Here is a 26,601-nt window from a genome sequence, read left to right on the forward strand (position 1 = left end):
AACAGATAGATAAGGGTAACAATATATGACCCTGTTGATGTGATGGGCAAACAGGTGGATATGGGTAACAATATATGACCCTACTGATATGATGGGCAAACAGGTGGATATGGGTAACATCATATGCCCCTACTGATGTGATGGGCAAACAGATAGTTATGGGTAACAATATATGACCCTACTGATATGATTGGCAAACAGATGGATAAGGGTAACAATATATGACCCTACTGATATGATGGGCAAACAGGTGGATATGGGTAACAATATATGACCCTACATATATGATGTACAAACAGATAGTTATGGGTAACAATATATGACCCTACTGATATGATTGGCAAACAGGTGGATATGGGTAACAATATATGATGCTACTAATGTGGTGGTACTTTGATCATCAGCATCACATGAAAAAATAATGAATTAAAATACACTGAACATCAACAAACAGATTGAAAAATTGCATCAATCATTTCATCTAGAATTAATGTATATGGGCTAAGAGTTTAGTGTTACATTATATGAACTGACCTTTAACTGCCTTGGTATACTGGCATCTTCTTTCAGAAGGCGTTTATTTGACTCTTGACGGAGATTTACCCACAAGGCATCAGCTCCTTCTCTGCCTATCAAGACAAGATTTTCAGTATTGAAACACAACTGTAATTACCTGTAGTAAATTAATTCATGCACACTGATGCAATAGTAAATTAATTCATCAATCTTGACACAATTGTAATTACCTGTAGTAAATTAATTCATGCACATTGATGCAATAGTAAATTAATTCATCAATCTTGACACAATAGTAATTACCTGTAGTAAATTAATTCATGCACACTGACGCTATAGTAAATTAATTCATCAATCTTGACACAATGGTAATTACCTCTGTAATAAATTACTTCATGATTATATTGACACAATGGTAATTACATGCAATACATTCATGAATACAAAAACATGGTAATTATGTATAGTAAATGTATTCATAAATATTAACAAAATGGTAATTACCTGAAGTAAATTAATATATCAAAATGTAAATACAGTGATAATAACTTCCAGAAAATGAAGTGATGAATACTGAAAAACAATGGCAATAACTTAAAAAGGATTTTCCTGCATCTGCATAAAAGAAAATCCACTTACATCCGCTACACTGTTTGGAGACATAAATGACAAATTCAAACGAATTAAACAGCCAAATCAAGATGACATGAAATGCACATTGAAATTGGGCATGGAATATTATCCAAAGAATCCAGCTGCAAACTGAGCCTGGAGTATTGATTTTTTTTCTCATAAAATCTTCAAGAAATAAGTACATAACTCATACTGTTAATTAATTTGCCACAAAGGGTACACTATTAAGACACAAACATTTTTGTAGATGAATAGAGAATCATACAAGAATTAGTGATGGAATATCTATAAATATTGCACATTTTTGGAAGACAGAAAGAATGCTGTGAATAAAAATCTTGCTGTTTATGTCATGTGCATCAATGAACCGATTTACCCAACACACAGAGCAATAATAAATTATTAACAGCATAGTATCAACCTGGTCTTACTGCTTTGTCTGAAGATCGACATAAAATGCTGTAAAGGTTTCAACCCAAGATTTTTGTGTCAACAAATTACAAATGACTTTTCATTGGCCAAGAGTGGGAACTCAAATCGTAAAGACTTGGCTGACCAAAAGTGGAACACAATCATAATGACTTGATTGGCTGAGAGTAGAAACACAATCATAATGACTTGATTAGCCGAGAGTGGAAAAACAATCACTACTACTCAACTGGCTAAGAGTAGAAACAATCATAATAACTTGATTGGCTGAGAGTGGAAACACAATCATTATGACCTGATTGGCTGATAGTGGAAACATGATCATAATGATTTGATTGGCCGAGAGTGAAAACAATCATTATGATGTGATTGGCTGAGAGTGGAAAAACAACCATTATGACTTGATTGGCCAAGAGTGGACTGGGCTATTTCATGTTCTTAATCTATGATCAACGTAATACTTCATTTATCATAGACTGGGCTATTTTATGTTCATAATCTATTATCAACTTAATACTTCATTTATCATAGACTGGGCTATTTCAGGTTCTTAATCTATTGTTAACTTAATACATGTACTTCATTTATCATAGACTGGGCTATTTCTTGTTGATGATCTATGATCAACTTAATACTTCATTTATCACAGACTGGGCTATTTCATGTTGATAATGTATTATCAACGTAATACTTCATTTATCACAGACTGGGCTATTTCAGGTTCATAATCTATGATCAACTTAATACTTCATTTATCACAGACTGGGCTATTTCATGTTGATAATGTATTATCAAAGTAATACTTCATTTATCATAGACTGGGCTATTTCATGTATTTAATCTATTATCAACTTAATACTTCATTTATCACAGACTGGGCTATTTCAGGTTCATAATCTACGATCAACGTAATACTTCATTTATCATAGACTGGGCTATTTCATGTATTTAATCTATTATCAACTTAATACTTCATTTATCACAGACTGGGCTATTTCAGGTTCATAATCTACGATCAACGTAATACTTCATTTATCATAGACTGGGCTATTTCATGTATTTAATCTATTATCAACGTAATACTTCATTTATCATAGACTGGGCTATTTCATGTTCATAATCTATTATCAACTTAATACTTCATTTATCACAGACTGGGCTATTTCATGTTCATAATCTATTATCAACATAATACTTCATTTATCATAGACTGGGCTATTTCATGTTCATAATCTATTATCAACTTAATACTTCATTTATCATAGACTGGGCTATTTTATGTTCATAATCTATTATCAATGTAATACTTCATTTATCATAGACTGGGCTATTTCATGTATTTAATCTATTATCAACGTAATACTTCATTTATCATAGACTGGGCTATTTCATGTTCATAATCTATTATCAACTTAATACTTCATTTATCATAGACTGGGCTATTTCATGTTCATAATCTATTATCAACGTAATACTTCATTTATCATAGACTGGGCTATTTCATGTTCATAATCTATTATCAACTTAATACTTCATTTATCATAGACTGGGCTATTTTATGTTCATAATCTATTATCAACGTAATACTTCATTTATCATAGACTGGGCTATTTCATGTTCATAATCTATTATCAACGTAATACTTCATTTATCATAGACTGGGCTATTTCATGTATTTAATCTATTATCAACTTAATACTTCATTTATCATAGACTGGGCTATTTTATGTTCATAATCTATTATCAACGTAATACTTCATTTATCACAGACTGGGCTATTTCATGTTCATAATCTATTATCAACTTAATACTTCATTTATCATAGACTGGGCTATTTTATGTTCATAATCTATTATCAACGTAATACTTCATTTATCATAGACTGGGCTATTTCATGTTCATAATCTATTATCAACTTAATACTTCATTTATCATAGACTGGGCTATTTTATGTTCATAATCTATTATCAATGTAATACTTCATTTATCATAGACTGGGCTATTTCATGTTCATAATCTATTATCAACTTAATACTTCATTTATCATAGACTGGGCTATTTTATGTTCATAATCTATTATCAATGTAATACTTCATTTATCATAGACTGGGCTATTTCATGTTCATAATCTATTATCAACTTAATACTTCATTTATCATAGACTGGGCTATTTCATGTTCATAATCAACTGGGCTATTTCATGTTCATAATCTATTATCAATGTAATACTTCATTTATCATAGACTGGGCTATTTCATGTTCATAATCTATTATCAACTTAATACTTCATTTATCATAGACTGGGCTATTTTATGTTCATAATCTATTATCAACTTAATACTTCATTTATCATAGACTGGGCTATTTCATGTATTTAATCTATTATCAACTTAATACTTCATTTATCATAGACTGGGCTATTTCATGTTCATAATCTATTATCAACGTAATACTTCATTTATCATAGACTGGGCTATTTCATGTATTTAATCTATTATCAACATAATACTTCATTTATCATAGACTGGGCTATTTCATGTTCATAATCTATTATCAACTTAATACTTCATTTATCATAGACTGGGCTATTTTATGTTCATAATCTATTATCAACTTAATACTTCATTTATCATAGACTGGGCTATTTCATGTTCATAATCTATTATCAACTTAATACTTCATTTATCATAGACTGGGCTATTTTATGTTCATAATCTATTATCAACTTAATACTTCATTTATCACAGACTGGGCTATTTCATGTTCATAATCTATTATCAACGTAATACTTCATTTATCATAGACTGGGCTATTTCATGTATTTAATCTATTATCAACTTAATACTTCATTTATCATAGACTGGGCTATTTCATGTTCATAATCTATTATCAACTTAATACTTCATTTATCATAGACTGGGCTATTTTATGTTCATAATCTATTATCAACTTAATACTTCATTTATCACAGACTGGGCTATTTCATGTTCATAATCTATTATCAACGTAATACTTCATTTATCATAGACTGGGCTATTTCATGTTCATAATCTATTATCAACTTAATACTTCATTTATCATAGACTGGGCTATTTTATGTTCATAATCTATTATCAACTTAATACTTCATTTATCATAGACTGGGCTATTTTATGTTCATAATCTATTATCAACTTAATACTTCATTTATCATAGACTGGGCTATTTCATGTTCATAATCTATTATCAACTTAATACTTCATTTATCATAGACTGGGCTATTTCATGTATTTAATCTATTATCAACATAATACTTCATTTATCATAGACTGGGCTATTTCATGTTCATAATCTATTATCAATGTAATACTTCATTTATCATAGACTGGGCTATTTCATGTTCATAATCTATTATCAACTTAACACTTCATTTATCATAGACTGGGCTATTTCATGTTCATAATCTATTATCAACGTAATACTTCATTTATCATAGACTGGGCTATTTCATGTATTTAATCTATTATCAACATAATACTTCATTTATCATAGACTGGGCTATTTCATGTTCATAATCTATTATCAACATAATACTTCATTTATCATAGACTGGGCTATTTCATGTTCATAATCTATTATCAACTTAATACTTCATTTATCATAGACTGGGCTATTTCATGTTCATAATCTATTATCAACGTAATACTTCATTTATCATAGACTGGGCTATTTCATGTTCATAATCTATTATCAACTTAATACTTCATTTATCATAGACTGGGCTATTTTATGTTCATAATCTATTATCAACGTAATACTTCATTTATCATAGACTGGGCTATTTCATGTATTTAATCTATTATCAATGTAATACTTCATTTATCATTGACTGGGCTATTTCATGTTCATAATCTATTATCAACTTAATACTTCATTTATCATAGACTGGGCTATTTCATGTTCATAATATATTATCAACTTAATACTTCATTTATCATAGACTGGGCTATTTCATGTTCATAATCGACTGGGCTATTTCATGTTCATGATCTATTATCAACTTAATACTTCATTTATCATAGACTGGGCTATTTCATGTTCATAATCTATTATCAACTTAATACTTCATTTATCACAGACTGGGCTATTTCATGTTCATAATCTATTATCAACATAATACTTCATTTATCATAGACTGGGCTATTTTATGTTCATAATCTATTATCAATGTAATACTTCATTTATCATAGACTGGGCTATTTTATGTTCATAATCTATTATCAACGTAATACTTCATTTATCATAGACTGGGCTATTTCATGTATTTAATCTATTATCAACTTAATACTTCATTTTTGTGGTAAATAACAAGGTTAAATTCAGGAAAATCACAAACATTCTACTTGGATAAAGAATGAAGAATTTGTTAATGCTAGCCATTTTGAAAGAAAGGAAGAAAATTATGTAAATAATCTGTGATTTCTGAAGTGAGAATGATCCCAATAGTCAATAACAAATAGAACTTAATCTGTGATTTGTCAAGTCAGAGAGATGACATTAATCCTTAATAAACAGAACTTAACCTGTCATCTGCTAAGTCAGAAATATCACATTGATCCATAATAAAAAAAACTTAATCTGACCTGTTAAGTCAGAAAGATCATATTGATCCATAACAGAAAAACACTTAATCTATGACCTGTCAATTCAGAAAGATCAAATTGATCCATAAGAAACAAAAATTAATCCTAAAGCATCTTAATAGACAATAAGACACTCTGTTCTTGACTATTTTAAAGCACTTGAACTTAAGCTCAAAACAAAACCAAAAATCACAATTGGGATTAACCAGGAGTAGTACACACAGGATTAACCAGGAGTACTACACCTGGGATTAACCTGGAGTAAAATACCTGCAATTAACCAGGATAACTACACTTTGGATTAAGCATGAATACAACACTTGGGATTAACCAGGAGCACTATGCTTGGGATTAAGCAGGAGTACAAGACTTGGGATTAACCAGGAGTACTACACTTGGCATTAAGCTGGAGCACTATGCTTGGGATTAACCAGGAGCACTATGCTTGGGATTAAGCAGGAGTACAAGACTTGGGATTAACCAGGAGTACTACACTTGGCATTAAGCCTGAGCACTATGCTTGGGATTAGCCATGAGTACAAGACTTGGGATTAACTAGGACTACAACACTTGGGATTAACCAGGAGTGCTACACTTGGGATTAACCAGGAGTACTATGCTTGGGATTAACCAGGAGTACAACATTGGGGATTAACTATGACTACAACACTTGGGATTAACCAGGAGTACTACACTTGGGATTAACCAGGAGTACTACACTTGGAAAAAACAAAGAGTAACACTTGGATAAAGCATGAGTATTATGCCTGGATTAACCAGATAAACAAAATTGCTTTGAAAAAAAGCATCTCATTGTACTACACTTGTGATAAAACATGATTATTGAAGTTACGTGAGAAAGAAGAAAAACAAAAGTCAAGAAAATCCTGCAAGCTCTACAATGCAAACTTCATTTTGAATCATGGTTCATACAACTATGGCAAGTATTTTAAGGCCTTTTTCAAGGGCTTTCCCATGGCAAGTATTTTAAGGCCTTTTTCAAGGGCTTTCCCATGGCAAGTATTTTAAGGCCTTTTTCAAGGGCTTTCCCATGGCAAGTATTTTAAGGCCTTTTTCAAGGGCTTTCAGTGTGTATTTTGAATTATGGAAACTGAACCTATCCATGTGTTCATACAACCATGGCAAGTATTTTAAGGCCTTTTTCAAGGGCTTTCAGTGTGTATTTTGAATTATGGTTCATACAATCATGGCAAGTATTTTAAGGCCTTTTTCAAGGGCTTTCAGTGTGTATTTTGAATTATGGAAACTGAACCTATCCATGTGTTCATATGTGAACTAGCAGTGCTGTGAGTGATTTGAACTACCCCATTTTATTTCAACTATTTATTCATTAGTTAGTGAAAAGCAAACACACACACACATACATTTTTACAGAACTCTGACAAATATTTAATAAAGATACCCTTGTCTCATAAAGTTCTTTGTTCATATAATTCTGATTTGGCTCTTACCAATGTCAGCAAAAAAATTCATATAGTTCTGACTGATTTTACCTATGTCATTAATAACCATTCAGTTTACTATTACTGTAGTCATTAATATCCTTTCAGTGTACTTTTACTGTAGTCATTAATATCCTTTCAGTTTACTTTTACTGTAGTCATTAATAACCATTCAGTTTACTTTTACTGTAGTCATTAATAACCATTCATTTTACAGCTGTAAAAGGATGATGTTGTGCAATGTAAAGACCCACCAACATAAAAATACATTCACACTCCTTCAAATGCTTTCTCTTTACTGCCCCCCCCCCATAATAAAAAATTATTATTTACCTATAACAAAGCTGAAAATTGATGCCAATTTTGGGTCTGATTAGCCACACCATTCTGACACTGTACCTACTATGTGAGAATTTGAGACAATTTTATGCATGATTATCTATGATGTAAAAAGAAGCTGCCTTTGAAATTCACATCTGTATGTATTAGGCAATTCACACACCAAATGGATGAGGGTTGCAGAGCTATGGTGGTTACAAGAAGTGTGAATGGATGGACGATGCATGGATGGACAGACAGAAAAGGTCATTTTGACATTCAGCACTAATAATGATCCAAATCACAGAATTGAGTTAATATACTCATATAAGTGAGATAAAAGACATGTATTAAAAAGAACGCATAAAACTCTGAGAAGCTTCTGTTCACATAAATAATATCTACCCTTTTCTATGCTCAATTTCCCAGTCCACTAAGAAAATTGTCCTTTTGAACACTGAGAGATATTTACTGCGGTCGATACATTAGATTGACCAATCAAATGATAATGAATAATAAGAAAGTGAAAAAAATATTAAGCAAAAAGAAAAAATACATTAAAAAACAACACATCTCTGGCTATATTTCAGGACTGACACAAAACTGAAATATGAATTAAATCAAAGTAAGATCAAACGTAATCTTGATGATAACTTTAATCCATATCTTATAATATGCACTAAACAGTGAATTAAGAACTTAAAGCCAGATCTGTTTGCCATCACATATTCATTAAATTAAAAGCTTTAATTGATATCTGTTTGTGATAACTGTGATCTGTTTGCCATTATATATTCTTTAAAATAAAAGCTTAAATTGAGGTCTGTTTGCCATCACATATTCTTTAAATTGAAAGCTTAAACTGAGATCTATTTGCCATCACAAAATCGAAAAATTAAAAGTTTAAATTGAGATCTGTTCGGCATCACAAAATCTTCAAATTAAAAGTTTGTGATAATTGAGATCTGTTTGCCATCACAAAATATTTAAATTAAAAGTTTAAACTGAGATCTGTTTGTCATCACAAAATCTTTAAATTGAAAGTTTAAATTGAAATCTGTTTGCCATCCAATGATCTGTAAATTAAATGTTTAAAATGAGATCAGTTTGCCATCACAAAATCTTTAAATTAAAAGTTTAAACTGAGATCTATTTGCCATCCAATGACCTGTAAATTAAAAGTTCAAATTGAGATCTGTTTGCCATCCAATGATCTAATATTAAAAGTTTAAGTTGAGATCTGTTTGAGATAATTGAGATCTGTTTGTGATAAATGAGATCTGTTTGCCATCATAAATCTGTAAATTAAATGTTGAAATTTAGATCTGTAAAAATTAGGGTCCAGACAGTTAAAAGTTACTGAGGATTTCATCATGGCACCTGACTGATAACTGCTGAATATACTGATGATATCAGAAGTAGGTGTGAAATTGTATGAATCAAATAATATGCCATTATAAGTAATAGAATTATGAGGGCCATTCTGTAGTTAGGGATCTAACCAATCATAAGCTTTTTGTAACAGGATGTTACAGTCTCCAAGTCTTCAAATCCTCCAATTAAAGTACATTTTGAGGTTAATTGATTTTCTTTTTATTAACTGATTTTAAAGGTGATTATTAATTCATATTCCTTTTATTAATTGGCGAAACACAGGTAGTTTAAGACTGTCTTAAAAGTATAGACTGATTTATTGCAGGATTTAAAACACCTATATAAAAAAATATTCCCCAAAAAATTAAAGAAGGACAATCGTTATTGATCCAAATTTATCTATGGATGCCATTATCAATAAAGATGACATCAAAATAGGTAGCATTATTGGTGTTTGCAAACAGCTATGCAGTATTGAAGAAGTATATAGGAAAGCCAGTTGGTATACAAACAAGTATTTATTTGATTTGTATGTAAGTAATAGAAGATGGAGTAAATATTTTGTTGGAGAAAGGTGTGCAGTAAATACATGTCTACGCAACTGACACACACCATTAAACCAGCAGGGCAGTTGATTGTTAATAATAAGCAAATAAGGTAAGAGAATATTAATTGATTTTTTTCTTCTGATAATTAACACAGCTATTGAAAGGTCAAGGAAGGCACTTTGCAACACCACCACATGGGGAAAAAAATGAAGCTATGGAAAGAGTAGATCTATTGCACTGATATCCAATCACATCTATAAAATATTAATGTATATGTTAATTAGGGTTGCCATGGAGACAGGACAACAAGCATACCCAAGAGTTCCATCATCTCTCTCTTTCTCTCTGGCATCTCATCCTCTTAAAAACAGATTACATTTCATAATTAATGACAATCATCAATACAAACCTTGATACATGTTGAGGAAGAACAGTAGGCATCACTGAAACTCTTTTCATGTTTAATCATTTATCCAATGTAACAAAACTTGCTTCATATAACAAAATACATTGTCACAGTTCAAAGAAAATACTATCACAGCATTTAAACTAGCATACTGTGACTGGAACATTATACATCCATGCCATTTTAAAAAGTCCTACATGTAGGTCATATACACCCTGCTAAGTCCTGCATGTAGGTCATATACACCCTGCTAAGTCCTGCATGTAGGTCATATACACCCTGCTAAGTCCTGCATGTAGGTCATATACACCTTGCTAAGTCCTGCATGTAGGTCATATACACCCTGCTAAGTCCTGCATGTAGGTCATATACACCTTGCTAAGTCCTGCATGTAGGTCCCATTGCATGCCATGTTAAAAAAGTCCTATATGCAGGTCACATTATACATCCATGCCATGCTAAAAAGTCCTACTTCTAGATCATATTATACACTCATGCCATGAGAAAAGTACTATATGTAGGTCACATTACATGACCACATCATGATAAAAGTCATGCATGTAGGTCACAATATGCATCCATGCCAAGCTAACAAAATTCATGCATGGAAATCACATTATATGCCCATGCCATTTTAAAAGTCATGCATGTATGTCAAATTACGCCATGGTTCATGGAGTACATTACTTAACAATGAACCTCAATGAACTTGACCTTTGGTAAAGACATGTGGTCTAATTAGACTCTGCAAAAATTTTTTTTTATCTTACAAGACTTACAATGAACTTTGACCTCTGACCATTAGACCTTCAATTCTATAGGTTTCTTTCTTTCTTACCTTAATGGTGATGACAGATGTACACAATCTGATTGCATAAAAAACATGATTTGCAAGGTGAAGAAAGGTTCTTGACTGAACTAGCACATTTTTGAAGGAAACTGAATTGAATGCAATGAAAAGTACAACCCCATATGAAGGCAACTGAGCAGTTGGGGGTGATGGTAGATTGAGGTCTTAATTTGGAGGGTAGTCTCATTTCTGGGTTTGTTTCTGAGGACAAGTTTGCTTTTCTACAAATTAAAAAGGATGACCAAAACAAAGTTGTCACCATTTTATAGAGTTGGTCTCGTTTTTGGGACAGTCACAGGAGAAGTTTTGCAGCAATTTTAGTATAGTATGTACATGTATACAGCCACCAGCAAAACGACTTTTCAGCAAATTCATTCAAATTTTTTTCAAAGGTACAAAAAACTGGTTTAAAAAAAAAATTTCTTGCAGAGCTTGAGGAAGATGAAGGTTTACTTACTATAATTAGTACATATATATATACCGACTCAGTGATACCAGACTGAGTTGGATGACTCAGTAACACCAGTAAAACTATGACATTCAATCAAACACTCAAATAGCAAAATAAAGATATTTGTTTTACTGATACCTTAAGATTTATTTACACATTGTGGCCATAACACTTTATATTTGGCCATAACACTATATATTTGGCCATAACACTATATACTAGGCCATAACACTATATATTTGGTCATAACACTATATACTTGGCTATAACACTACATATTTGGCCATAACACTATATACTTGGCCATAACACTATATACTTGGCCATAACACTTTATACTTGGTCATAACACTTTATATTTGGCCATTACACTATAAAGACTTTATTTAGAGATGGTAACTCGATAAGTTACAGAACTAATCTAACTTGAGGCCTTCTATCTGTTATGTAACAATTTATACAGTATATACAAAATGATGTGAAGAATCTGGCTTGACACTAAATAATTAAGTGATTTTAAAATTCAATGTATCAAGCCTGGACACATGCACTGACATCTGTGAACACATAAACATATATAAAATATCATACTACCTTTAAAAAATTCAACTGTGAAAATGATGCAAAATTACAGAAAAGCAGGCAGCATTTATTGTACTAGAACTGTTAAACTGTCTAAAGATTTCATCCATTTAAGAAAATGATTAAGAAAAGAAGAAATGCTAGGAGCCTGCCTTGTGTCACTGGGAATGTTGTCCCATACCAGTGGAACAGTATATTGAAAACTTTTTTTAAAACAATTTCATATTTGGCTTTGGTAAAATGTACTTCTTATGGACCTTATATTTGGAGTACCATCAGCATATCTTTGGTGAAAGATATTGCTTAGATAGACAGGAATGGCTTTTTTGAATACTGTACACATCAATTTGGCCTTTCTAAGAAATATTCTTTCATGTATTGTTAAAATCTTTAAATTATTCTTTGCACCCTGGAAACTGTCTATACATTGATCTAGAATTATTTGGCATTAAGCCCTCTTTTGGAGTCTTAAAAGTGTTGTTATTTTTTAATTAGAGGTACTACCCCAAATTACATTACAATAATCTAGATATTGCTGAATATAACTTTTATAAAAGATGACCCTATACTGAAGAGGAATGTATGTTTTGATTTTCCTCAGTAGCCAAAGATAAGAATTAACCTTTTTTGAAATGTGTTTAATGTGAACAGACCAAGTAAGATTGTTATCTACAAATACACCAAAAATTTTATCATGAGAGGTCATATTAAGGCTTACATTTTCAAGCAGAACCTGGTGTTTGTCACTATCTAGCCTTGCTAATTTTTGTTGCATTGTAACTAGTGGGGCTTTCATTTTTTCTGTATTTATGATCATACTGTTTTCCTTGCACCATACTTGAAGTCTGTCGAGAGAATTTTGTAAGTTATTTTCAAGTACCATTTTGGTTTTACCAATCTCAGACAGTGTAGTATCATCTGCATAAAAGTCAGTGGAAGAAAATGAAGTTCCTATCTTACGAGGTAAGTTGTTGATAAAAAGATTGAATGACGGATGTCCAAGGATAGAGCCCTGTGGTACTCCACAATTAATATTTTCACTTAGAGAAAGTTGACCATTTAAAGATACTTTTTTCACTCTATCAGTTAAGTAAGAAGTAAACCAGTTTAAGGAGATTTCACTTAGATTTTTAGTTTTCAAGCGAAATTTTATGGTCTACAAGATCAAAAGCTTTACGAAAATCAACCATTATAGTACCTACCATTTCTCCTTGATCTAATGCTTTCAGCTATTTATCAATCAAAGATACAAGTGCAGTTTCACAGGAGTGATTCTGGTGAAAGCCAGACTGATTATCATGAATAAGATCATAAGTGTTTAAATAGTTGAGAAAAGAATCATGTACATGTTTTTCTAGTAATTTGGAGAGACAAGGAAGGATAGAGATGGGTCTGTAGTTATTTACATCATCTTTTGTTCCTGCTTTATGCAGTGGTATAACCTTGGCAGTTTTCCATGTTTATGGAAATTTATTAGACCTAATACTTTCATTACAAATGAAAGTTAAACTTTCTAATATTGCAGGTTCATATACCTTTAGTAGCCTTGGTCCAGTCATATCAAGTCCAATAGCTTTACAATCATCCATTTTTAAAAATATATTTCAACACAAATTCTGGAATCATTTCAGGAATTTCAAACTTTCTATTGCTTGGTAGTTTTTTAGCACAAAAATGTTTGAGTTCCAGATGATCAGATGAAGTTCTCGGTTCTTTAAGCCATAACACTTTATATTTGGCTATAACATTATATATTTAGCCATAACACTTTATTTGGCACTAACTATACATCTGGCCATAAGACTTCAAAAATGAGGTCATCTCAAACTATTCATTGCAATTAATTCTAATTATTAGGACTACATAAATTTCATAATACATAGGGGTTAATTCAAAACTGAATGTGAATTCTTTAAATAATCCTAACAGTTAGAATTACTTACATAATCCAACCAGGTAGAATAATACGATGTATAGTTTCTGCTCAGCTCATATGAGGTCATAATTGATTAATTTAAATCAGACTTAAATTTCAACCAATCAGACTGCTGCATTCTATACTTGTATTTAATTTTCCACATTCAGGACTGGTTATATTTTATCAACTGGAATTAAGTCTTGGTTACATTTTATTAACAGAAATTCAGTCTTGGATATACTTTATAAACAGGAATTCAGTCCTGGTTATATTTTATCAACAGGAATTCAGTCTTGGTAACATTTTATTAACAGGAATTCATGCCCAGATACATCTGATTAACATGAATTCAATACTGGTTATATTCTATCAATAGGAATTCAGTCTTGGTTATACTTTATTAACAGGAATAGGAATTCAGGACTGGTTATATTTGATCAACAGGAATCCAGTCTTGGTTATATTTTATCAACAGGAAATCAGGACTGGTTATATTTTATCAACAGGAATTCAGTCTTGGTTATACTTTATTAACAGGAATTCAGTCTTGGTTTTATTTTATCAACAGGAATTCAGGACTGGTTATATTTTACGAACAGGAATCCAGTCTTGGTTATATTTTATCAACAGGAAATCAGGACTGGTTATATTTTATCAACAGAAATTCAGGCCTGGTTACATTTTATCAACAGGAATTCAGGTCTGGTTATTTATTATCAACAGGAATTCAGGACTAGATTCATTTTATCAACAGGAACTCAGGACTGGTTATATTTTATCAACTGGAATTCGGTCCTGGTTATACTTTTTTAATAGGAATTCAGGGCTAGTTATATTTTATCAACAGAAATTCAGTCTTGCTTATATTTTAATAACAGGAATTCAGGGCTGGTTATATTTCATCAAAAGGAATTCAGGCCAGTTCACATTTTGTCAATATGATCTTAGGCCTGATTATATTTCATATACAGGAATTCAGGCCTGGTTATATTTCATTAACTGGAAATCAGGCCTGATTGTATTTCATATACAGGAACTCAGGCCTGGTTATATTTCATCTACAGGAATTCAGGCCTGATTATATTTTATTAACAGATAATCGGGCCTGGTTATATTTTATCTACAGGAAATCAGGCCTGGTTATATTTAATTAACAGGAAATCATGTCTGGTTATATTTTATGTAAAGGAATTCAGGCCTGATTATATTTTATCTACAGGAAATCAGGCCAGGTTATATTTAATTAACAGGAAATCAGATCTGGTTATATTTTATCTACAGGATTTCAGGCCTGGTTATATTTTATCTACAGGGAATCAGGCCTGGTTATATTTAATTAACAGAAAATCAGGTCTGGTTATATTTTATCTACAGGAATTCAGGCCTGGTTATATTTAATTACCAGGAATTCAGGACTGTTCACATTTTATTAACAGGAATTCTGTAAACAACTAATACATAGGTAATATTTTCTCTATGAAAGTGGGTTTAATATTAGGATCATTATCAGAGAAATAAATATTTGTATCTAGGCCGGAGTAAAAAAAAAAACATTGTTTACCATGTTCTTTATTATAATTTTAGCAACAGACCTTCTAATTATAACTAAGATTTTCTAGAAATGAATGTTTGGCCCTCATTTAGGTTATTATTCATAATCTTGTTTACTGGAAAATTTATTTATTCCTGTGAAAGCATCTGGGCAGATATGAACTATATTGTTCTGTTCAGATTTTGATTATGTTGAAATTATTATTCTCTGGAAATAATTATATTTCTTGGATAGAGACATTAACTGGGAATTATAGTGAATTCAAACACGGAAACTTTGGATTATATTATTATGATTCAAAACAGACTGTTGGCACATCATTACAATTCAGGTCATTGGTACATTAGTACAACAGAGACTACTAACCATTACAGGCACAACAACACCTTCAGCGCTGGAAAATATTTGGAATACCACTAAAGATTATTCACAGCTTTGTACATTAGGATTTATGTTAGCAATTCTAGGATTATTTGGAATTTAATATTTTTGCAATACTGTAAGTTCTATTTATTATATTTTCACTTTGTACTCTACTAAAATAAGTTATTTGTTAAATGTTACAAAGCTTGTTGCATCTCACTCTTTTTTATTACTTATTTTAAGACCACAGTGACGTGATAATATAACACACTAGCAACAGAGTACATCCAGGTCTATCACTGAATACATATATATAACACACTGGCAATGGAGTACATGGAGGTATATCGTTGAATACTCATATATAACACAGTGGCAATGGAGTACACCCAGGTCTATCATTGAATACTCATATATAACACAGTGGCAATGGAGTACACCCAGGTCTCTCATTGAATACTCATATATAACATAGTGGCAATGGAGTAGATGCATGTCTATCACTGAATACTCATATATAACACAATGGCAATGGAGTACACACAGGTCTATCATTGAATACTCATATATAACACATTGGCAATGGAGTACACTCAGGTCTATCTGTGAATACTCATATATAACACAGTGGCAATGGAGTACACCCAGGTCTATCATTGAATACTCATATATAACACATTGGCAATGGAGTACACCCAGGTCTATCATTGAATACTCATATATAACACATTGGCAATGGAGTACACCCAGGTCTATCATTGAATACTCATATATAACACATTGGCAATGGAGTACACCCAGGTCTATCATTGAATACTCATATATAACACATTGGCAATGGAGTACACCCAGGTCTATCAGTGAATACTCATATATAACACATTGGCAATGGAGTACACCCAGGTCTATCATTGAATACTCATATATAACACATTGGCAATGGAGTACACCCAGGTCTATCATTGAATACTCATATATAACACACTGGCAATGGAGTACACCCAGGTCTATCATTGAATACTCATATATAAAACAGTGGCAATGGAGTACACCCAGGTCTATTGCTGAATACTCACATATAACACACTGGCAACATAATACAGCCAGGTCTAGCATTGAATAATGTGCTGACAGATCTGGGTATATGGTCTTCAGACTTGTGTGTGTAATATATGTGGGCTGATATGGTATACCTGAAAACTGGCCTCAATATAAACTATTCAACAGTTTTTCCTGTACTTGTAGCAAGCGTCCGGGATGAATGAGACTAATCAATGATTTACAGTACAAGGCCTTTTGTCCTTACCATACACGCCCTAAGCAATGCTGGCAACAAAAGACCAGGTTAAGTATTAGTGTTTATTAAATGAACTACAAATCATACTATAATACGAAAACTCCATGAGCTTAAATTCTGGACAACTGAAAGCATGATGAACTTCAAAAATAGGGTACAAATGGTCAACTGTTTGATTGGTATAAAATCTGTCTGTTAATACAAACTGTAGATGGGTCAACAACAAAACCCACTTCATTAACCTTGATGAATTATATATTCAACCTACAGGCCGTGTGTGATTTGGTTTATGCATGACAATAATCAATTCTTTTTCCATGTTCTGCAAATTCCTCATTGCCTACAGTTTTCAGTTGTGTTAGAAATGGCTGCACAAAAGCCACCAAATGCCACTAATCAAGATAATTGCTTCATGGAGTTTTATGATAGAGTTTGATGTTTAATCAGTTCATTTCTTTAATTCATTTGATTTCATCATAGAAAAAATGCACACTTCATTGATCCTTAATCAAGATTTATAAAAAAGACATTCTCTATCTTTCCATCAGTAACAAAAAAAAATGAGGAAAATGATGTTTTTGCAATATAATCACCTGAAATCATTTAATATTGATATTATTTCGGATGATGTTGATATATGGTCTAAAGTAACTGACTTCATCAAGTATCAAACCCAATCCCCTTGGATTATGAGTTCGGATTGGATTTGGATTTTTTAAAAAAAGTAACTTTAACAATTTTTCAGTCATATCGCTAAGATGTCTGCAGTGTGGCAGTTTATCGTGATGTCTGGCACTGGGGCATCATGCTGCAGACGTGTAGCATTTTGTCCAACCCAGTCACATTATCCTGACACCAGGCAGACCAGCCCTAACACTAACCTGTTTATACAGAGCGTCAAGTGAAGCAGCTGTTAGTACCATTATTTGTAAGTTTTTGGTATGACTCGGCTGGGGATCGAACCCACGACCTGCCGCATCCGAGGTGGATGCTCTACCCACTAGGCCACCGGAGCCGTTTATGAGTTCAATGATCTACAAACAAGCTATTATTGCTCCCCCTTGTACTTCATTAATGTGATCTGAATATAAAACATATCAGAAAGTTGTCCTACTAACTTTATTTTCAGCACAAAAATATTAAATGACACTGACAGAAGTCTGACTTTGTAGACAAAAAACATACACTCAGTTTTTTTTAAATCAAGTTTTAAAAAACTACAGGGGCCCACAAGGATAAAAATTAGGAATGCAAAGTATTTAAAACAGTAATGAAGATAATCTTTGGCATTAGGCCATATAGGTCACATTTTCATTACTGATACTGCAGCTTTAATGGTGACATAAACAATGTAGCTTTATTGGTCACAGTGACATTGTAGTCTTAGTGGTAACATTGACACTGTACCCTTTTTGGTCACAGTGACATTGTAGTCTTATTGGTAACATTGACACTGTACCCTTATTGGTCACAGTGACAGTGTAGTCTTACTGGTCACAGTGACATTTTACCCTTATTGATCACAGTGATACTGTAGTCCTATTGGTCATAGTGACAATGTAGTCTTACTGGTAACAGTGATATTGTAGTCTTATTGGTCATAGTGATACAAGTGTGAAATACTGGTTTTTAGCAAGAATGAAACCCCATGAAACAGAAATTATAATATGTAGGTCACAATAACCTAATTTGATTTTTGACATTTTTGTAAACATCCATTATGTTTTTAAAGTGAAAATGTAATGGATATAACTTAACATTCCTGTGACTCTGTAGGCTCAACATTGTCAAATTGAACATCCCTGCATATTGGCTGGCTGCTGAAGTGCTTGAGGAATAAAAAAAACTGCTAGTCTGGCTGTACAAGATACAATTTGAAATGGAACCAGATCAGGTCATTGATTACACAACTGTGGAAAAGATATTGATTTCTCACACTGCGTAAAGCCACAAACCCAAATATCAAGTCTATGGAAAGCTCCACTGTAAAAGGATACCTTGGAATGTTTTATAATTCTGCCTAATCAGCTGATAGCATAAACACAAGAAAAGGCCAGAACCAACAAGCTTCGCAGTCTCTAATCTGGTAAAACAAGACATGACATCAATACAACACATTTTATTTGTAATATTATTCTTTTATAATTTCCAATATTTCAAATAATTTTAATTGAACCTACACTAAAAAGGGTTTTGTATTCAATTTAATGATTACTATTGCTGCTAATCCTACACTGAAAAGGCTACAATGATAAGGGTATTGAATTCAATATAACTATTACCAATGCCAATATTTATACAGTGAAAAGGGTTTTTGTAATTAAAATAATGATTACTATTGCCCTGTAAGCCATCACAGCACTATATTTGTGACTAATAAGAAGGAAACTGAGTGAAATTTGACTTGTAATACTATTAGGGTTTTTCAGACATAAAATGTCATGTGTATAATAATGTCTCTGCATTCAAGTTTAAAGTCTTAATACAGGTGTACGGTAAGGCAAGACCATTTGACATATAAGGGCTAAAACTCTACAAAAGCAATGGAATGGATAATATAAATTAAAAAAAACATTAAAAGCAAAACAATGTACACACCAAACTGCATCAAAATGTGATGAATGGTTCTTGACCTATGCTGGTTACAAATAAAATCCTATGTGACAATACAAGTTAATCCTCAAGGGCCATAACTCTATCCAAGATATGAGTTGATGAGACAAAACTCATATAAGGCACATCTAAGTCACTGAGACATCGCACATATCAAAATGCATCCACTTATGCTGAAGAGTTCCTGGACATTGCAAGAACTGCTGCATGGGAAATGTACAACTGGTTGAAATAGGACAATAACTCAATTAAGTATGGACCTGAAAAGACAAAACCTTTACCTGTCAACGGCAATTTATCTAGAAAACAGCTCAAGTGTAAGGGTTTCAGGGCTTTGGTAGTAACAAGAAGTGTCTACAGATGGACAGATGGATAGATACACAGACTGACAGAAAGACAGGAATCCTGCACTTTGATGTAGGGTTTTAATAACAATGACCATTTTAAAATGCATGGATACATATCAGATTTATTAAAAGTAATTTTACAAAACTGGTGACACATAAAAGACAGCAAGTTTAACCTAACAGAAGAATTATGATCAGTATTTGAACGAAGATCCAATTACAGATAATACATCAAAAGTTTGACTCAAAGAGATACACTTTCATAAACACTTTTGTTTCACAGTCATTTGATAATTTCTTTTGCCCTTGTTGCTATTAGAATTTTCTGTATGCCTAGTATTATTGATGTGTCAAAAAAATGAAGAGTCTGTCACAATATTTGATTCCATGACAATGTTTATGTCTGTCACTATCTTTAATGCCATATGTGCCTCTTTGGAAACCAATTAAAATTTATGAGTCATTTTCATCTGTACTTTCTAAAACTGTTCATCGAATATGGCTGGAACATGTCAGCATGATATTCTAAAGACTGGCAACAAATACTGTATTTTGTCACTTATAATTCAACTGCAGGCAGCATAGATCCAGACCTGATGGTGCATTATGGGTGAGCATAGATCCAGACCTGATGATGCATTATAGGTCAGGATAGACCCAGGCATGATGGTACATTATGGGTCAGCACAGACCCAGACCTGATGGTACATTATGGGTCAGGATAGACCCAGATTTGATGGTGAGGAATTTTGAAGTCTCTCATGGGACAAACACAGTAGGAATTTTCTATCTATCATGGGACTGCCACCACACATAGGCTGGTATTTAATAAACACCACACACAGGCTGGTATTTAATAAACAACCACACACAGGCTGGTATTTAATAAACACCACACAAAGGCTGGTATTTAATAAACCACCATGCATAGGCTGGTATTTAATAAACACCACACACAGGCTGGTATTTAATAAACTACCACACACAGACTGGTATTTAATTAACTACCATGCATAAGCTAGCATTTAATAAACCAGCATACATAGGCTGGTATTTAATGAACTACCACACACAGGCTGGTATTTAATAAACAGCACACAAAGGCTGGTATTTAATAAATACCACATGCAGGCTGGTATTTAATAAACCACCACACATAGGCTGGTACTTAAAAACCCCACCACATGTAGGCTGGTATTTAATAAACCACCATGCATAGGCTGGTATTTAATAAACCACCATGCATATAGGCTGGTATTGAATAAACACCACACAAAGACTGATTCTGAAGCTCAAAAATAATTAGATGCCTCTTATCAAATATACCTCTCATTTTTTTAAAACATTTATTCAATAAATGAAGAGTCTCTCACATTTAGTTTTGCTTAAGCACACAAGCAAGTGACTCCATGTGATCTCTGCCATATGATAGTCTGGTAAAATGAGATTTTTGCCATACAACTGTCTGGTAAAATGAGATCTGTCTGGTAAAATGAGATTTTTGGCATACAACTGTCTGGTAAAATGAGATCTGTCTGGTAAAATGAGATTTTTGCGATACAACTGTCTGGTAAAATGAGATTTAGGCCATACAATAATCTGATAAAAAAGTAGGCATTTTATGAGCAGTACAAGGCTATAAGGGATTAAACCTGATAAGGTGACATCTTGTGCAGTTTTGTTGACAAGATCACTAACATGGATATTTCAGCGGTTGATTAAAACACCAATAGCATTCGTAGAGGTTTTATATTATATCACTTTTTAGTTGTCAGTATTACTGTAGTTTGAAAATTTGAATAAAATATGTCTAGACCAATTTTAGATAGCAACAGCTTTTTTGTAGTTTCTTTTGTACTATATTTTAACAAAGAACCATCTATCGGTAACAGAAATCACAAACCACTTTACCATACCACTGTATGGCTAATGACAGTCATGAGTCTGGTTGAATGAAACTATCTCACCTTCTGCCATGTTCTTTAGTTTGGGGTTGACGGGTTTCTGTTCTATCTTGGGATGGAGGAAATAATCTGCAGAAGTACCATACAACTTGTATAGTTGGGCTTCATGCCAGGGCAAGTTGACCTTTTCTGCAGGGAAAAAAAATATCATTGATAAATATCATACATTCCATATTAAATCATTATCCATTTGAGATTCTTTAAATAACATAGTTTTTATTTCAGTGGAAATTATTTAGATAGAAAGAAGAATGAATAATTTCATTCATTCTGACAGATGCTGCACCTTTCATTTGTTGTGCATAAAAATAGTCTCAAACAAAGCTGAACTAGTATTATTGTTTAAAAGTAGACAATGGTTTTCTTACAAATTAAAAATCAAAGAACAAGCTTCCTTCCGAATAAATAGAACATTTTACACAGACAAAATCATTTTTCAACACAGAATGTCCAATGATTGTGATGCTGCATTGTCTGATGCAGTACCTGTTAGAGTAAAGTTGATAATTCTCATATTAACATAACCTAAAGTGTCGCTTTCACCACTAAACATTACAGTGTTAATGCTCCAAGTTTTACTTGTTGTTGTTCTTCTTCTTGTCTTGGGGTTTTAGCCATTTTTCATGTTACAGTATGTTATACGTGACATAACAAGCCCTTGTTGAGGTAAATAAGCCAAATTCAGACAGATAAGACCATTTTTTACCCAATTCTATTTGTGACTCTAAATAAAAAAATGGCCACCCAAATGTTCCTTGAAAAAATCTTCTCCAGAAGACAGGGTTAAAAAAAGTTTTCCAACTATAGTAGCCAATCAGTAAAGAGAATACTGCACAATAATTTCATGGACTTATTTGGACCAATTAGAATCACATAAAGTGATATGTTCACATGTTATAATATCAAAAATATGAAACTACATACACTACAGGCAAAGTGTACCAACTATGCAATAACTGTTTATATTACTTTAAAAAAATTCTGCAAAGTGTCATTGACATATAGTACATGTGTTGAATGAGAATTCCTGCTAAGGAAAGATGGCATATTGTACACCTGTTGTACATAAATGGTAGAAATGGATTTTTGAAGCACTTCTAATTGATCATAACAGTTTATCAGACCTCGAACTCGCTCTTACAAAATTGCAGATTCCATTATACTGTAAACAAGTAAAATCTATATTTTGTTGATCTAACCAAAACATATCCATTAGTCAGGTTTAATGGATGTGATTTTAATTCCTAATGCAGGCTACCCATTTATATTACTTTATGAGGCAAGGTTAAACAGAGGTCATACTGATGAGATCTGTTACAGACCAAAAATGACTACTTCTCTAGTACCCATTTTAAATGTTACCAATTGAAAATTCTATTACTATTTGGTGACACATTTCATTCTGCTTTTAGGACAGTGATTCCAATTTGTAGCTTTTTGAGCATGAAAATGATAATGTAAAAATGGTCAGGTAAGGCTACTTACTTGAAATTTCACTTGCCCAATAATGCTTTTAAGTTGGAAACTAGAACCTTTATACATACCCATCACATTGGGACTGCTGTGTCATAACTTTATACACACCTATCACAGTGGGACTGCTGTGTCCTACCTTTATACACACCCATCACATCATGACCACTGTGTATCATCTCACTGGGACTACTGTGTCCTACCTTTTATACATAACCACACATAGGGACTACTGTGTCCTACCTTTATACACACTCATCACATTGGGACTTCTGTGTCCTACCTTTATACACACCCATCACATTGGGACAGGTGTGTCCTACCTTTATACATACCCATTACATTGGGACTGCTGTGTACCATCTAATTGGGACTAATGTGTCCTACCTTTATACACACCCATCACATGACTGCTGTGTACCATCTCATTGGGACTACTGTGTCCTACCCTTTATACACAACAATCTCATTAGGATTGCTATATCTGATCTTTATTGACACCTATTACATTGGGACTGCTATGTCCTACCTTAATATACACATGTTACTTTGGGACTACTATGTCCTACTTTAATGACACCTGTCATACTGGGACTACTATGTCCTACCTTAATGATATCTGTCACACTGGGACTACTATGTCCTACCTTAATAGACACCTGTCACACTGGGACTATAATGTCTTACCTTAATGACACCTGACACACTGGGACTGCTATGTCCTACCTCTGACACACTGGGACTCTTGTGTCCTACATTTATTGACACCAATAACTTTAGGGCTGCAGTGTCCCACATTTATAGACACCCATCACATTGGGACTACTATCTCCTACCTTAATGACACCTGTCACACTGGGACTACTATGTCCTATCTTAATGACACCTGTAACGCTGGGACTACTATTTTTTACCTTAATGACACCTGTCATACTGGGACTGCTATGTCCTACCTTAATGACATCCATCACATTGGGACTGCTGTGTCCTACCTTTATACACACATGTAAAAGAAAGGTCCTATCATTTTGGCACAGAAAATGGTAAAGGCAATATCCAGTCATGTTGACATTGAACGAAGTAAAGGCAAGGTCCTATAATTTTAGCATGGAAAGAGGTAAAGGCAAGGTCCTATAATTTTGACATGGAAAGAGGCAAAGGCAAGGTCCTATAATTTTGACATGGAAAGAGGTAAAGGCAAGGTCCTATAATTTTGACATTGAACGAGGTAAAGGCAAGGTCCTATAATTTTAGCATGGAAAGAGGTAAAGGCAAGGTCCTATAATTTTAGCATGGAAAGAGGTAAAGGCAAGGTCCTATAATTTTGACATGGAAAGAGGCAAAGGCAAGGTCCTATAATTTTGGCATGGAAAGAGGCAAAGGCAAGGTCCTATAATTTTGGCATGGAAAGAGGCAAAGGCAAGGTCCTATAATTTTGGCATGGAAAGAGGCAAAGGCAAGGTCCTATAATTTTAGCATGGAAAGAGGTAAAGGCAAGGTCCTATAATTTTGACATGGAAAGAGGCAAAGGCAAGGTCCTATAATTTTGGCATGGAAAGAGGTAAAGGCAAGGTCTTACAATTTTACAGCTTAGTTCATACCTTTCACTGTCTTCTCCTCCTGTACTGCATATGACTCAGCGGGCAGTCTTGCAGATGTTGGCAAGGGATTTTTTAATGGATGACCACCTTTAGAAACAGGTGATTTTTTCTGGGAGCCTGGGCTGAGAGCCACACTGTCCCCATTGGTGCTTCCTGTTCTCTGAGCATTTGAGGACTGGTCTGTTGACTTAGCACGCCTTTCTTCATGAGCAGACTTTCTGTCCTCCTCTGAAAAACACACAAATCTTTCCATGATTTTACTAAAACACGAGTACCACAAACCAAGACCAGGAGGCCAATTTGTTTTAGCAGCTGACCAGTTATATATAAGTTTCACTAGCCAGCCAGACCTTTAATATTTCTTATCTGTTCTTATAAACTGAAGAAAATGTAGTTTTTAATCCTTAAAATATTTGAAAAGAGCCACTAAAGTGCACTGATACAAGCAGAAGTTGATTGATAGTGACATACTGGTGGTGTAAAGTTTGACAAGAAATCTGCACTGTTAAAATTGGAATCTGTGGATCACCAGTCTAGCCTTGATTATTCACCATATCAGAGGGACTAGAACTACAATGAGTTATTCATTTATATTTTGTCAATCAAATGTTTGTCTGTTTTCAACTATAGCTAAAACTGAGCATCAACAGTATCAAATTACCATATGTTCTAGATGTGATTTGTGATGTGATTTTGATTTTTAACGTAGCTTTAACAATTTTTCAGTCATATCGCTATGATGTCTGCAATGTAGCAGTTTATAGTGATGTCTAGCAGACATGTAGCATGATGTCCCACCCAGTTACATTATCCTGACACCAGGCTGACCAATCATAACACTAACCTCTTAATGCTGAGCGCCCAGCGAGGCAGCTGTTAACACCATTTTTGTAAGTCTCTGGTATGACTCAGTCGGGGATCGAACCCACGACCTCCCACATCTGAGGTGTACGCTCTAACCACTAGGCCACCGGAGCGGTCTCATATGTTCTAGATGCAATGAGCTTAAGTATGGTGGAAAGCAAGAAGAAACCAGCAGGAATTCATCAGCTACAAGACATGTTGCACTGCAGTGCTTAAATGTTCTGGAAAAAAAACAAAAATTATGATAAAATAAATGTATTTGAACCTTCCAGGATCACCAGAAAATGTCTTGGCCATGGGTGAGGTATGATGTCGAGATATCATTTATATTTTGTTCAGCATGTATGGCATATGCTGAGTCAGCAAATCATTCAAGTGCAATATTCAAAGGCACATCCAAGTTTTAGCTGATACAAT

General features: G+C 33.2%; 1 protein-coding gene across 4 annotated transcripts in view; it reads right to left on the reverse strand.

The window, feature by feature from the left end:
• Positions 1-26,601, reverse strand: part of LOC149788544 (uncharacterized) — a 176,941-nt gene that overhangs the window by 20,550 nt on the left and 129,790 nt on the right. For 2 of the 4 annotated variants that reach the window (XM_089974570.1, XM_089974568.1), the window contains exons 5-8: positions 25,321-25,548; positions 22,250-22,375; positions 10,219-10,263; positions 535-629 (exon numbers count right to left, since the gene is read on the reverse strand). In XM_089974570.1, coding sequence (XP_089830696.1) covers positions 535-629; positions 10,219-10,263; positions 22,250-22,375; positions 25,321-25,548 — 494 coding nt within the window. The remainder of the gene's footprint in view (positions 1-534; positions 630-10,218; positions 10,264-22,249; positions 22,376-25,320; positions 25,549-26,601) is intronic. The other 2 variants (XM_089974571.1, XM_089974569.1) reach the window with 1 other exon arrangement.

This window comes from Sinohyriopsis cumingii, chromosome 11 (assembly GCF_028554795.1).
Source record: "Sinohyriopsis cumingii isolate HCF-2022 chromosome 11, ASM2855479v2, whole genome shotgun sequence".
Lineage (NCBI taxonomy): Eukaryota > Metazoa > Mollusca > Bivalvia > Unionida > Unionidae > Sinohyriopsis > Sinohyriopsis cumingii.